At 44.5% G+C, this 14586-nt stretch overlaps 2 protein-coding genes across 2 annotated transcripts in view; one reads left to right on the forward strand and one right to left on the reverse strand.

Annotated features, from left to right (window-relative positions):
- LOC114679329 (uncharacterized) overlaps positions 1–13899 on the forward strand; it is a 168490-nt gene extending 154591 nt beyond the window's left edge. The window contains exon 6 of the mRNA XM_078000413.1: positions 3849–13899. Coding sequence (XP_077856539.1) covers positions 3849–3956 — 108 coding nt within the window. The 3' untranslated portion in view covers positions 3957–13899. The remainder of the gene's footprint in view (positions 1–3848) is intronic.
- Positions 1–14586, reverse strand: part of TNR (tenascin R) — a 425227-nt gene that overhangs the window by 115425 nt on the left and 295216 nt on the right.

The raw sequence follows: 14586 nt of genomic DNA on the forward strand, positions 1-14586 counted from the left end.
AGCCAAGGCATCTGATAGAGACAATATAACAAAGTGGTACATTGTGAGTTATGGCTGTGCTGGTCAGGAGAGGAGGGACCCCTGCAAGATGAGGACAGGTTTTAAATAGCCTCTTGATTTCCTGATCAAGCAATCTAAGACCCCTTTAAAGGAATAGACGAGACTCAATGGAGGCCTTAAGTGGTCTAAGGATTTGGATCAGCTAAACAGAATCTTGGGACATGCCAAGAAAGAGGTGCACATGAACAGGTGCATGACAGGTAGAGGAAGTGTGGCTCCCCCACCGCTGGGTTCCTTACTCCTTGGACTGTGATCAGAGCTTCCTGGGCCCTGATTCCTACAAATATGTTAGGTCCTGACTCAAACCTGTCCTTCACATACCACATCCCAGAATTAACATATACCATGGGTCATTCACTCATTCAAGATGGCAAGTAGCATTCTTATGACTAGAATTACAATGTCAATAATACAGGCACAGTTTCTGCTGTGCTGTCCCATGGGAGAGAGAGAGGCCTAGTATGTAAAGCCACACAACCAGACAACTCTAAATTGTAATTGATGACTTGGAGAAAACCAACAGGATGCTGTTGGATACCACTGCAGAGCCTCATTGGGGAGGTGATGTTTCATCTGGGACCTGAAGAAATGATAAAGCAAAAGTCATGTAGAGAGTATGGGGACAGAGGAAGGAATGACTCAGGGAGAGGGGAAATCATGTGCAAAGGCCCTGAGTGGGGAGTGAATTTGGTGCTTTAGAAGATTTTTGAAGATCAGCATGGCAGAGTTAGTAAGGCAGTAAGAAGCCTGAGACAACCAGGTGCGGTGGCTCACGTCTGTAATCCCAGCACTTTGGGAGGCTGAGGTGGGTGGATCACGAGGTCAGGAGACCGAGACTATCCTGGCTAACACGGTGAAACCCCATCTCTACTAAAAATACATAAAATTAGCCAGGTGTGGTGGCGGGCGCCTGTAATCCCAGCTACTCGGAAGGCTGAGGCAGGAGAATGGCCTGAACCCGGGAGGCGGAGGTTGCAGTGAGCCGAGATTGCGCCACTGCATTCCAACCTGGGCGAAAGTGGGAGACTCCATCTCCAAAAAAAAAAAAAAAAAAAAAAAAAAAAAAAAAAAAAAAGAAGAAGAAGAAGAAGAAGAAGCCTGAGACAGAACTGGGGAGAGAGATGGACCAGATAATTTAAAGCCTTGTAAGCCAAACAAAGGAATTTAGATTCTATGCTGACTGCAGTGAAAATTCATCAAAAGATTTTGAGCAGAAGTTTTAAACCTGTTCAAGGATTTTTTTTTTTTTTTTTCATTTCTTGGTCTCTCTGTGAAAATTTTCAACAGTAAATTCAACACAAAAAGCTTTGACTTTACAGGCATGTACAAGCCGCAGTCATCTATGCTACAGAAAATGGCGTAACCTGCTAAGGTTTACTCATTACAGGTCCCAGAGCAGCCAACAGATGGATAATAACATTTAGTCACTGCCGACTGGTAATTACAGTATATATTTAAAGAAGAAATAAGTACATTTCCTGCTTCAATTTTCTCTTATGAAATGGAGAACCAGTATTTCCCAAATTGTATACCACTGATGCAATCCATAGTCCCAGAACTGATAGAAAACTCCCCATGGTTAATAATTCATGCATGACCTATGATTGCAGTTGTACGTTATATCTGTTTTCATTAGATGTTCCCCTTTATTGAGTTTTCACAGTGCACATCAGTAGCCTCTATGTGCCCCTGCTCAAAATAAGCTGCTTGCTTTTAAAATGTTCTGGACTATATAATTTCATTCGAGCCATTATGGGAAACACATGGTTCCTGTGTGTCTGGCTTTTTAAATCTTTCGCACTCTTGTCTAAGACTGTGGTTTGGTTATTGATCCCAAACTATCTAGGTCTAAAGAATCGTGGCTCTTGTTTTCTTATTGATGGATTTGCCCCTCCTGCTCCTCAATGCAGGATTTTCTGATCCTGAGAGGAGGGTTTCTAATTCAGGGCATTTTGCAAGAAGGCATTGCACATACGTTGACACAAACGAAGTTCTTGGTTTGCGTGCAGCAAGAGAATGACAGCTCAGCCACTCAGAGCCTGATGCTTGTACTCAGGGAACTGCGGCATCAGAACCAGAGTTTGGGCTCTGACCTGGCTCTGTACTAAATCCTTGGGTCAGAAGCTGGGCTCTGTCACATCTTCCTTTGAGGGATTCATTGTTCCATCCACAAAATGATTATTATTTTTTCTTTATTTTAGTTTCCTGGGACCAGATAGAAATTTCTGAAATAAGGGTTGCCTTGTAGTTATGGGTGACATAGTCTAATTTGTGGCTCTCATCTTTTTCTATCTGATCTAAAAACCAAATGGAAGCTATATTGCTACGAAGATACAACTCATAGGTATAGATCCATAGATAGATATGTTCAAAGATATAAATTATTAATAGTAGCCATTTCTGGATGGTGAAATTTTAATTGTTCCTTTTGTTATCAATATTTTCTAACTTTTTGCAACGAACACAAATTATTTGTATAATTTTTTAAAAAGCAAAAAAAAAAAAATTCTTATTCTTGGTGCTCAGAGCAAAGGAGCTGTAAGTCATGGTGAGCTGGGAAAAGGAGAGAAATGATGGTCCTAAGATAGCCTGCAGGACCAGCCACCCTGCGAGGTACTCAGGGTGTGGCTGCCTTGGACTTTTGTTGTGTGTATGTGTGTTCGTGTGTCTGTGCAGGTGTGTGCATATGCATATTCATATGTATGGGCATGTGTGTATGTGTGTTGTATGCATGTCCATGTGTGTGTTATATGTACGTGCAAGTGTGTATGTATGTGTATTCATGTGTATGGGCATATGTGTTATGTTTACCTATATGTGTGGTGTGTTATATGCATGTGCATGTGTGTTTGTGCATATGCACATGTGTGTACACATATTCGTATGTGTGTTCCAGATGCTCAAAACCATCCCCATGCAGCCCCCTGGGACACAAGCCCAGCACTCCTTATCTGGGATCTCTCACTGTTCACTTGGGTTTCTATCTTCTGGAAGTAGTGGTGGTATGGAGTCAGGGGAGGAGTGGGTGTGGAAGAGGTAGGGAGGGGAGAGGTCTGGTCCCTTCCTAGTCCCCCACACCAGCAGTGAATTTGTTCTTCTTCTTTCTTGACCTTTCTCCTGCTTCTCTGAAGGTTTTCACTTCCCCTTCTCTCCACTCCTCCTTCTCTGATTTTATTCCTGCTCTTTTTTGGAGGGTAGGCAGTGGGAAGGAGGGGAAGGCATGGTTCTTACATCACTCATTGTTTTGCCTTCTTCCCAGCCCTTATTTATGGCTGGCACTTTTAGCATTCAGTTCCTTCTTCTTTTGACTCTTGATAAAGTCAAACTTTTGGAACGTAGAAAACATTTTCTCTATAAATCAGCAAATTGAAAAGTCCTGGTCCTTTTGTGAATCAGAAGCAGTGGGACCTCAAGACTGTTGCCTCTGCTATGCCTTTTACAGCGCCTATTTGGAAACATGATTTCTGTGTTGTCTCTTTTTTTGTTGTTGTTGTTAGTTGCTTTCTATTCTTGATTTTGTATCCTTTCTAGGCAAAGAGTGGCTCCTGAGGCAATGAAGGCCTTGGCTCCGTGTGGTCAGGGAGATGTGTGGAGCTCAACAAGGGAAAATTCCTCAGTTACTATCACCAAATTTCATTCTAACACATGTAATGTGGGACCAATTATGTACCTACGCCTTCAGGTTGTTATGAGGATTTAATGAGATAATCCATGAGAAACCTTTAATACACTGCCTGGCATGTAGAAAGGGCTCAGTAAATGTTGTCTGTTATTTTTATTACTATCAGTGTCATGCTGCTCATTGGTTTCCACTGGGAAAAGAAAATAGACTCCTGGATTCACTGTCCCCAGCCCGTGAACAGAGGTCGTTTGGAAGCCATGGCAACACCCGGTGACCTCTGCCTGTGCTCTTCTCCTCAAACTCAGCTTCTCTGATTAGGTGAGCCCCTGAGCCCTGGTTGCTAGCCCTATCTTACCTCCCACATCCTGCTCTAAGTAGCCTTCAGGGATTTTGTTTTTATTTTAAATTTTTTGAGATGGAGTCTCACTCTGTCACCCAGACTGGAGTGCAGTGGCACAATCTTGGCTCACTGCAACCTCCACCTCCCAGGTTCAAGTGATTCTCCTGCCTCAGCCTCCTGAGTAGCTGGGACTACAGACGTGTGTCACCACGCCTGGCTAATTTTTTGTGTTTTTAGTAGAGACGAGGTTTCACCATGTTAGCCAGGATGGTCTCCATCTCCTGACCTTGTGATCCACCCACCTTGGCCTCCCAAAGTGCTGGGATTACAGGCGTGAGCCACCACGCCCAGTGCCTTCGGGGATTTTATAACTTCTCAGTCTGGTGGTCAGCAGCTCACTGTGCTCCTCTATCCACCTCAGACCAGGCCAAGGTTAATGTTCACATGTAACACATAGAGACTTAGGCGTGCTAGCTCAGCTTTGGAGCAGTGGAGGCAACCAGAAACCACTGGAGGAAGCCAACCAACCACACACCCTCCCAGGTGGGGAGCAGTGTTTGCAGGTTCAAGAGCTTCTGATATTCACTTTCGTGACCCTTGAAGTCCACCAGCAAACCTGTGGTATAGGATTTAGCCTGGGGCTGTTTCTATTCCAAAGGCAGGCAGGGGAGCACAGAGAGGGAGTGGATATGGTTCTCAGTTGTCCTGCTTCCCTCCATGCCAATAAAGAGTCCTGGTCTGATCCTGCACCAACACAGAAGAGTGGTCTAGTCAATGTTGCACACTTTGGACCTTCCTTGAGTCAGGGAAGACCTGGCTCCAATCTAAGAGGATTATTTTTCTGTAAGTCCTGGCATCTGACCCAAGTATCTGCCTACCCACGTTGCCACCTGCTGACACATTTACATGGTAATAGATGATGGGAGGTTCTGCAAAAACCCTGAACTGTCTTATCCACAATAATAGAGATTGCTTGGAGTTGTAGGAAGTACTATGTGGAAATTGCCATCTGCCCAAGCAGCTTGATTAGATGACATCTGCAGACCTCCACAAAACCAGCTGGTAAAAAACGTTTCTCCCAGGGCGCTCTGCTCGTCCTTCGGTCTCACACACACAAACACATATGCATGCATGTGCACACACAGACATGCATGCATGCACATACACACAAACACATACATGCCCACAGAAATTCCCAGGGTACCACAAGCCCTAAGTATCACAAGGGTGGGCTAGTCCCACAGGATGTCTTAAGGGCCATCATTCCTCTCCTTTTCCTTCCTCTATTTCTTTTTCCTCTGCACATGCTAGATTCTTGAATATATTCAGTGGTTCTGCAGACCTGTTAGGAGTCATTTTGTACTGGTACTGGGTCAGTTGCTAAATGAATAGCCCTGAAGACTAGATACTCATGGCTGCCGCCTGTCCCTGGAAAGGCATTAGTAAAGATTAAGGTGAAGGCAGAAACAAAAAAGATGAAGCTACAGGGAAATGCTGAGACTTTACCAACAGGTCAGAAGAAGCATGGAGATCCCATGGGATGGTTAGCATGTTGGGCCCCAACTGAATTGGGCTGACTTTTTGAAGAGATTTTCTTTCACCTGCTCACACAGGAGAGAGGAGAACCTCTGAGTTAAGATGGCCAGGAAAATCCTGCCACTTTTCATTTGAGATTTGAGCCTCCCTCTCCAAGGCTTCCTTCTTTGCAACCCAGAAGTCTCAGTTTTTCACCCGATCACAGATGGACTCCACCTGCAGCCTCTCAGCTACCTTCAGCACAATCATGCTTTGCTTTTGCGACACCTGCTCATCCTGCAGTGTGGCCTCACTGTCCCACCATGCTTATTTTCTCCCTTAGTCTACCCCTGCCTGGCTTCCCTTCCTTCTACCATCTGGCTTTAGATCCTGGGCCTGCCACTCAAACTACTCTCCTGGAGGAGGGTCAGCTCCCTCACTGTATTGTGCATTTACTGCATCTTCTGAAAAAGTTCCAACACTCCATCGATAGACCCTCTTCCTTACCTGGTACTATGGGGAGAAAACTATTTCCAGTCTTGTCATTTGGTGCCATGAAAGATTCACGGCCTCTGGATTCAGCAGGGCCTGAGTGGGGCTTCACAGTCACTCTCACTGTTCCTCTCCCATCAGACCCTCACCCCTCTCCTCAAGCCCTAGTCCCTTGCAACTGTGAGCTGATCTTAACCTTTAGCAATGGCAAAAATGGAGATATTTAGGTAGAATCCTCTAAGACCCAGCTCAGGGACCACCTCCTCCAGGGCGACCTCCCTGATAGCCAAGAACCTCTCCCTGTGCTGGGTTAAGTTCTCTGCTCTGGGCTCCCAAGGTGGCTTGTGAGACAGCTCATAGCTCATAACATGCATCACACCAGAGAGGCTTTTCACCCTGTTTACTTGTCTTCTGCACAGTGAGCTCAGAGAGAACAAAGACCGTATCTTCTATTTCTGTAGCTAGAGTGCCTGGCACAATTTTGTTTGATGAATGAATGAATGAATGAAGTCTTCCTTCATAGAAACACGGACCTTGACCAGGTGGGTTGCGTGGGACACAGCAGTTAGGGATAGTGGCTCTTCCTAAAAGGGCCCACAAAAATCTAGGTGGTCCTGGGAAACAATCTGCAGCACTGGGGTCTGAAAGCACAGTTAAGTTGCATCCATCTGTCTGTGACATCCCACAGATTGTTAACTACTCATTTTGGGGGAAGGGGAGTAATTTCCTCCACCATTCTTTTTTTCGCACATAGGTAAATTCACCCTTAGCTTGAAGTCTGGATTATATAACCCCACTACAAGCTGGTGCAAGGCAGATTGTGAAGGTGATGAAGGCAGTTTGTGATTCTCCTCTCCTCTCATTGCAACCTTTTGTTTCACCTGACCAAAGAACTAAAAAACTTAGAATTTCCAAGCTAAAAAGGCCTTACAGATTATCTGACCCAATTGCCTGCCTTGAGGACACTGAGGTCCAAAGAGATTTAAAGCCTGCTCAAGGCACCTAGTTAGTACGAGGGGTGATCTAGAAGCCAGGCCTCCAGGCCTCCAGTCTGGTGTTCTGCCATGCCATGTGGCTTCTCACAGGGGAAGCTTCAGTTACGTCTCTCCAATAGGGGATTTTGTCACTGTGGAACTAGAATTGGGGAGACACTTTTGGATACACCATCCCAGAGAAGCAGACACGTGGAACCTGCTGAAAGTAGTGCGGCGGTTGGCATTCCCTCAGCCCTTTATGGAGCCGGCCTATCTCAGTAGCAGGTAGAGCTATCTGCTCCCAGCTTGGCAGGATTATAGCTCTTACTGATGAAAGAGAAATCAAGCCAAGCCTGAAAAATGACTTAGCATTTTGAGTGTTGGAGAGACATAGACTAATGGGTTCTCTCCTTATATGTTATATGGTTCAGTGACTTGACTGTACTTCTATAACGAATTGCTCTGGTTGTCCCCAGCCAGGTCTCACCTGTTATCTCTGAGCTCTCTGGGAACACAAAGCCTGACGTGGCTGAGAGTGGACATGTGCTTTGAGTATTATGTCAAGTGTGCTGTGCCATGTCACATGTTTCTCTGTCCCAGGCTCCCACTCAGGGGCAGCCAACGCAGCAGCCAAAAGAGAGGAAGCAGAAGTTAGCAGCTGAGGTGAGAATGTAACGGGGACCAGCATCATGCACCGGTGCCTCCCTTCTGCCAGCTCCCTTTGAGGTCCCGGAACTCCTCTATTCTGCTACACTTTCACTCTGGGTAGTCAAATCAGATACTCAGACTTAATGCATCCCACAAGCATTGGGAATGCCTCCTGTGTGCAGGCACTCTTCTGGGCTCTGAGGCTCAGCAGTGAACAAAGCGCCCTGCTAGAAAGTCTAGCGGGTGAAACGACAATACACAACAGTGATGCGATAGGATATCAGGGCTGTAACTTTTACAAAGAAAATAAACCCTGGGAACAGGGCCTGGGGACAGGGGGCTGCTGCAGCGCAGGTGGATGGGGAAGGCTGTCGGAGGAGGAGGTATTTCAGCAGAGACCTGGATGGAGAGAAGGAGCTGGCCACGCTCAGGCCTAGGGAAGAGTTGGTGCAAAGGCCCTCCCAGGCCGTGCTTTGGGTGTGTAAGGGCTGGGCAGAGGCTCACATGGCTATAGCCTGGGAAGGTGGGGGGACAAAGGTGAGGGAAGCTGGGGGGACAAAGGTGAGAGAAGCTGGGACCTGTGGGGCCTAGTGGATGAGGGAAAAGAGTTGAGATTGTGAAGTTTGGAAGAGCTGTAAGGGAGTAAAGAGTGACAGGAACTGATTGGTATTTGTAAAGGGTGACCCTGAACACTACTGTTTGTAGCAGCATTATTCACAATAGCCAAAAGGTGGAAAAAGCTCAAATGTCCATTGAGGGATAAATGGATAAAAAAAATGTGGCATATATATACCATAGCACACTATTCAGTCTTAAAAAGGAAGGAGATTCTGACACATGCTACAACATAGATGAACCGTGAAGTCATTATGTGGAGTGAGAGAAGCCCGTCAGACAGGGGGCAGCGGGAGTTACTGTGTAATGGATGCAAAGATGCAGCCAGCATGATGGAAAAGTTCTGGAGACAGATGGTGGTCACGGTGGTACAACAATGTGAATATACTTAATGCCAGTGAATTATACGCTTAAAATTGTTAAAATGGTATAAATTTTTATATATCTCTTACCAAAACAAAAGACAAGCAAGAACCAAAGACAAGCCTGCCTTCTGTGTGGAGAATCTAGAGAGACAAAGGAAAGGATGAAAACGACCCTTACAGGAAAGTTGCAAGAACAGGGCAGAAACTCCCACTAATGCCTCATCCGGATGATTGGTGACGTATTTTGGAAATAATGTTGAGCCAGACTCCATATCGAGCCAGGTGTGAGGGCTGAGGGAAACAGAAGTTTATGGTCTGTGCCCTGGAGCCATAGAAAGTTAGATGTGGAAGGGAAGCAACTGAGTCACAGACTGCCAGGTACCAGATCACAAAGATGAGAGGGGAGGGGACCTCTCTGGGGACACACAGGTTTCTGCAAAGGGCCACGATGTGAGCTTAGGTTTCTAACTTGCAGTTTTTTTGTTTTTTAAACACTATTTATTTATTTATTTATTTATTTATTTATTATTGTATTATTATTATTTTTCAGAGACAAGGTCTCTGTCATCCAGGCTGGAGTGCTGTGGCGTGATTATAGCTTACCACAGCCTTGAGCTCCTGTGCTCCTGGACTCCAGTGATCCTCCTACCTCAGCCTCCTAAGTAGCTGGGACTACAGGCGTGCACCACCACACCTGGCTAATTAAAAAAAAATTGTTTTTAGAGACTGTGTCTCACTTTGTTGCCCAGGCTGGTCTCGAATTCCTGGCTTCAAGTGAGCCTCCTGACTTGGCCTCTCAAAGTGCTGGGGTTACAGGCATGAGCCACTGTGCCTGGCTGTTTTTGTTTTTTCAAATGAAGGGTAAAACATTTTCATTTTAGCCATATTTCACCTTTATAAAAAGGTCAGCCAGGTGGTGAGAAAGGGGTGGACAGTGTGAGTTTTTTCCAGAGATGGGGCCCTGCTATCCTCACAGGGAAAGGAAGATGTGCTTAGGCCTAGTGCTGTTGCAGCCACTCAGCAGTTGCTCAGTTTTTCCATCTTCTAAATGGGTCTGGTTGTCTGCCTGTTGGGGCTGGTCTAGTTGTCTGTCTCTTGGGGTTGTTAAAAGGGTTTTAGTAGACAAAGCTCTATCCAAAACATCTCCCATGCTCCTAAATGTCTTCCATGCTTCTTGCCACAGTGTGTGAAATGCCCATTGTTAGAATCATTCATTCAGATTACAGGCAGAGGCCAGAGAACCTTCAGGAGCTGCTGGCCATACTGCATTCATTCATCCCTTTATTCACAGCGTGCCAAACTCTACGCTAAACATAGGGTGGTTGAACTAAGACATTCTCTCTTCCCCACAACAGCTATTCAGAAAAGGTAAAAAGAGCATGTACTTTGTAGTCCAGCAGAGTTCTTTGAGTATTGGTTCCATTGTATTTTATTCATTCATTCATTTATTTTTTGAGACAGAATCTCACTCTGTTGCCCAGGCTGGAGTGCAATGACAGAGTTTCGGCTCACTGCAACCTCCCGTCTCCTTGGTTCAAGCGATTCTCCTGCCTCAGCCTCCCAAGTCGCTGGGATTACAGGCGTGTGCCACCACACCTAGCTAATTTTTGTATTTTTAGTAGAGACAAGGTTTTGTCATGTTGACCAGGCTGGTCTTGAACCCCTGACCTCAGGTGATCCACCTGCCTCGGCTTCCCAAAGTGCTGGGATTACAGGTGTGAGCCACTGCGTCGGCCTGGTTCCACTGTATTTTAGCTGCATGATTTTAAACAAGTATCCTACACTCTCTGAGCCTTGGTTTCTTCATCTGCATGGTGGGAACATGGACAACTTTAAAGTATGGCCACACGTTCTTTTCCGCTCCTCCCATTGATAGGTGGGATCTATTTCCCCTCCTCTTGAATTTGAGCAGCTTGTGATTGCTTCAACCAACAGAGGATGGAGGAAGTGATGTTCTGTGTCTTCTGAGGCTGCATTATGAAGGCAATGAAGCTTCTTCCTTGTTCTCAGGAATGCTGAGACACCACATAAGCCACCATGCTGGAGAGGTCACGCTCATGCTGACAATCCCAGCCTGTGAGTTCTGCCAGCAGTGGGCCAGAAATGTGCATGAAGAAGCCATCCTGTAAACATATCCTCCAGTTCCCTAGATCCTGAGCCTCCGACCATTCTACTACCCAGAGACCAGCTAGTTACATCTGCTCTGCATTGTTCAAACTCCTCACCCATGGAATCTGGGGGTATAATAGAATGGCTGTTATTTTATACCACTAAGTTTTGGGGTGGTTTGTTACACTGATAATCAGAACAAGGCCAATACACTTTTCCTTAGAATTAATATGCATTTTAAATGAAAAATGAAAAACTGTACAATACATCTAGCTTCTTAAAGGGCCCCAATAAGTAGGAGTTTCCCCTTTCAAAAGAAAAAAATCCTTGCTGTCTAGCAGTAGGAGCAGGCATGCTATTAATAACTAAATACAATGTGTAAACATCATAATAGATTTGAAAACCAAATGCAAACCACATCAGTCAAGGCACTCTTTAATTTTGTGAGGATTTGGGACTGTGGGACTATGTCAAGGAAGTCTTCGGAATGAGGAGACATTTGAATGACATGCCGAAAAGCCAGAAGGGTTGTTTGGAGTTCACCAGCAGACAAAATGGGAGACATTCAAGGAAGAGTGGAAACAACTTGAGTTTGGCAAAGATCTTGGAAATAGTTTCTCTACTCCCACCTGGGCTCCTTGTCAGGCCCTCCTAAACAGGGCGGCCAGAGTAGGTCCTTGAGGATGAAAGTTGGGTCCTGTCACTGGGTTCCAACTCCCACGGCTTCCATCTTGCTCAGAGTAAATGCCAAAGCCCTACTGGTGACCTGCACGCGGAGGGACCACACAATTTGTCATCCAAACTGGGGTGCTTTGAGAGTGAATGGGGGCACTATTAATAATTCTTCCAGGGAAACAGAACAGACCTAATTCAAGATTGTCTTGAGTAATCAAGATATGTGGTCACTTGACCTACATGCCAGCTCTAAAGCCTATTGTACCTGCCTGATCGCATCTGCCCTGAGCTCACCAGCTCACCCATGCTTACCCTAGTCCAGCCACACTAGCTTTCCTAATGACTCCAAGTTTCTGCCCCAGCCCCTCTGCACCTCCATGTCCCTCTGCCTAGAGTGCTCTTGCTTTGGAGGGTCACACGACTTGTCCCCTTACCTACCTCAAGTCTTCACTCAATGTTATTTGAGTGAAGGGACTTCCTGGCCAACCTATTTAGAGTGGACTCTTCCCATAGTCTTCACTTCTTCCTTGCTTTGTTTTTCTTATAGTATCCATCACCTTCTAATATACTTCGTAACTTACTATTTATTTGTTAATATTTTTGTTCCCCCTCACTACAATACAAGTTCCACAAAGGCGAGGATTTTTGACTGTTTTATTTGCTGCTGCATCCCTGAATGTCTACAGCAAGGCTTGACACTTAGATGGTGCTTAATAAATCTCCTAAGTAAAAGTAGTTGACTGGCCTCCTTAATGAAATATAGTCTCAAAATGAACAGTTCAGGCAGTTCAGCCTAAGTGTACTGTAGAATGTTTTGCATGAGAGATTTTTTTAAGTTAGTAGCTTTTGAAAACAGCCTAGAGCCATGTCTAAAACAAAATGTATGGCCCATGTTCAGCACAATTTTCTGTTGTAAACTTTCCCTCCACATCTCTTAGTATCATAAATTATTATAGCTGGAAGAAATCGCCTCTAAAATTCTATGATTCTAAGTGACAAGCTCTATTATATCTTTAAAAAATTGCAATGATATATTTCCTGGATAGTCAAGAAAACTGGAGGTCAGGGCAATAAGGGGAAACTGAGGATTTGGACAATTTATGAGTCAATTTCTGAGGTTGGCAGACTGTTGGCATTTCTCCCAATTGCTGTGGGGGGCATTTCAATCCTGCCTCTAGCTGCTGAAATAATACTTCTTCCATTTCTTTAGCTCCCCTCTAAAGTCTGCAGATTCGGGTAGATAAATTGTCAACAGTCCTTCCCATTTCTGAGGCATTAAGCTTAAATCCTGTTAAGGTTCCTCATATATTAAAAATAAAACTTCTATTAACTTTTCCCCTGTCAGTGCGATCAGAGTTAAATTAATTTTTAACACTTGGATAGAACAGCAGAAGAGAAATGTGCCCCCAGAGCCAACATGCACAGGCTACTGGTCGGTTAGGGATACTTGAACCATTAGACTCCTGGCAGATGCTGCCCCAACCACTAGGATGTGTTGGGAGGGGCTCCGTTCCCATAGACAGCGCCCATAGGCATTATAAAAGATATTGTTGGCATCCCAGGCTACAGCCATCATGTCATGTGCAGGTAGATTGCTAAGCAAGACACTGAGCTGTGGCCTGGTGGTAGACCACTGAGTCAGCTGGCCAACCCAGCCTGCCTGGTTTGGTCATGCAGCATCCTCACTCCTAGAGAAGATGCTCTGTGACTCACCCACTGTGCCCAGGGAAATAGCTTGTTTCTGGGGCTGAATCTATGGTGTGTGAGAACACGGGCTCTACACCAGATGTATAAATGAACGTGTTTTCATCATTTAAAAGCCAGGAGACCTTGAAGTAAAAAAATAGAAAGAAAAAAGAGCTACTATTGATATTGCGCTTACTTTGTCTTGGGCACTGAGCAAAGATATGCATATATGTGTGTATAATATGTCTAACAATATTATATTCAATAGTTATAATTTGTAATTTTATTACATATATATCTATAAAACAGAAAGAGGTTTTCCTCATTGGATCCTCCTTAATACATTTAAGTATTATTTCACCACTTCTTAGATGAAGAAACTCAGGTCCAGGAACAAAAATTACATCATAAAAGCCATGCAACTGGCAAATGCCAGAGTTGTTGTTTGAACTCATGCCTGTCTGAAGAGAAAGTGAGCATTGTTAACCAAATAATACAAATTATTCAAAATCTCTGATCCTAGGTTTTCCATCTGTAAAATGGGGAAATAGTACCCACTTCACAGGCTTGTTGTGAAAATTAACCAAGATAATGTGTGTAAAGTGCTGAGCACATAGCCTGGTGCAGAGCTCCATAAATCCTAGCTATTGTAATAGTAGTAGCAGTAACTAAATTCCCTCTTTCTTGCAAGTCATAAGAAGATCTTTATGCTCAAATTAGTGTTATGATTACTGTGTAAACCATTATGCTGTGTGTACTTTTTGGAGACAATAATAACACCATGGATTTACTCATCAATCCATTCTTTCATTTGTTCAGTATATATATTTGTTTAAAGGGTATGGGATTTAAGAAGGACAAGGCATGCACCCTGCCTTCAAGAAGCTTACAATCTGATTGGGGAGGTCAAACATACAAACAAACTAAAATAAATAATAATTAAAGCAATATATGAGCTAAGGGTAATAGGTAAGATTTGAGGAGGGGAGTCACCGTGCTGTAGAGGTGTGGAGGTGAACTGGAGCTGGGGTCTAGAGTAAGCAAAATTTGGCCTTTAGGAGAGAGGATGGTCAGGACACCTCGTTCCAAAGTCAAGAAAGTGCTTTGGGCACCAGCAGGCAGTCAGTCCCTCACAAATGGAACTTTCATTTTGCAACCTCTATTCTGTGATACACAAATTTGGACAAGAATTCAGATAAAGAGTTTTACAGAGGTCTGATTTGAAATAAGAGCAAAGCACTTTCTTTAAAAAGAGGTATCCTATTTCTTAAGAAAAAATATGTTGAATGCAAAGATTATATTGTTACACTCTACGATAATTCACAGACCACAGCCATTATCACCATCACTGTCAGCATTATGATCATCACCACATCCACTATCCTCCAACTGTCATTATCGCCTCTACCACCACCACCATCATCACCACCACCATCATCACCTCCATCAACACCACCACCACATTAACTGTACAACCAAACCATC

The sequence above is a fragment of the Macaca mulatta genome, chromosome 1, assembly GCF_049350105.2.
Source record: "Macaca mulatta isolate MMU2019108-1 chromosome 1, T2T-MMU8v2.0, whole genome shotgun sequence".
NCBI lineage: Eukaryota > Metazoa > Chordata > Mammalia > Primates > Cercopithecidae > Macaca > Macaca mulatta.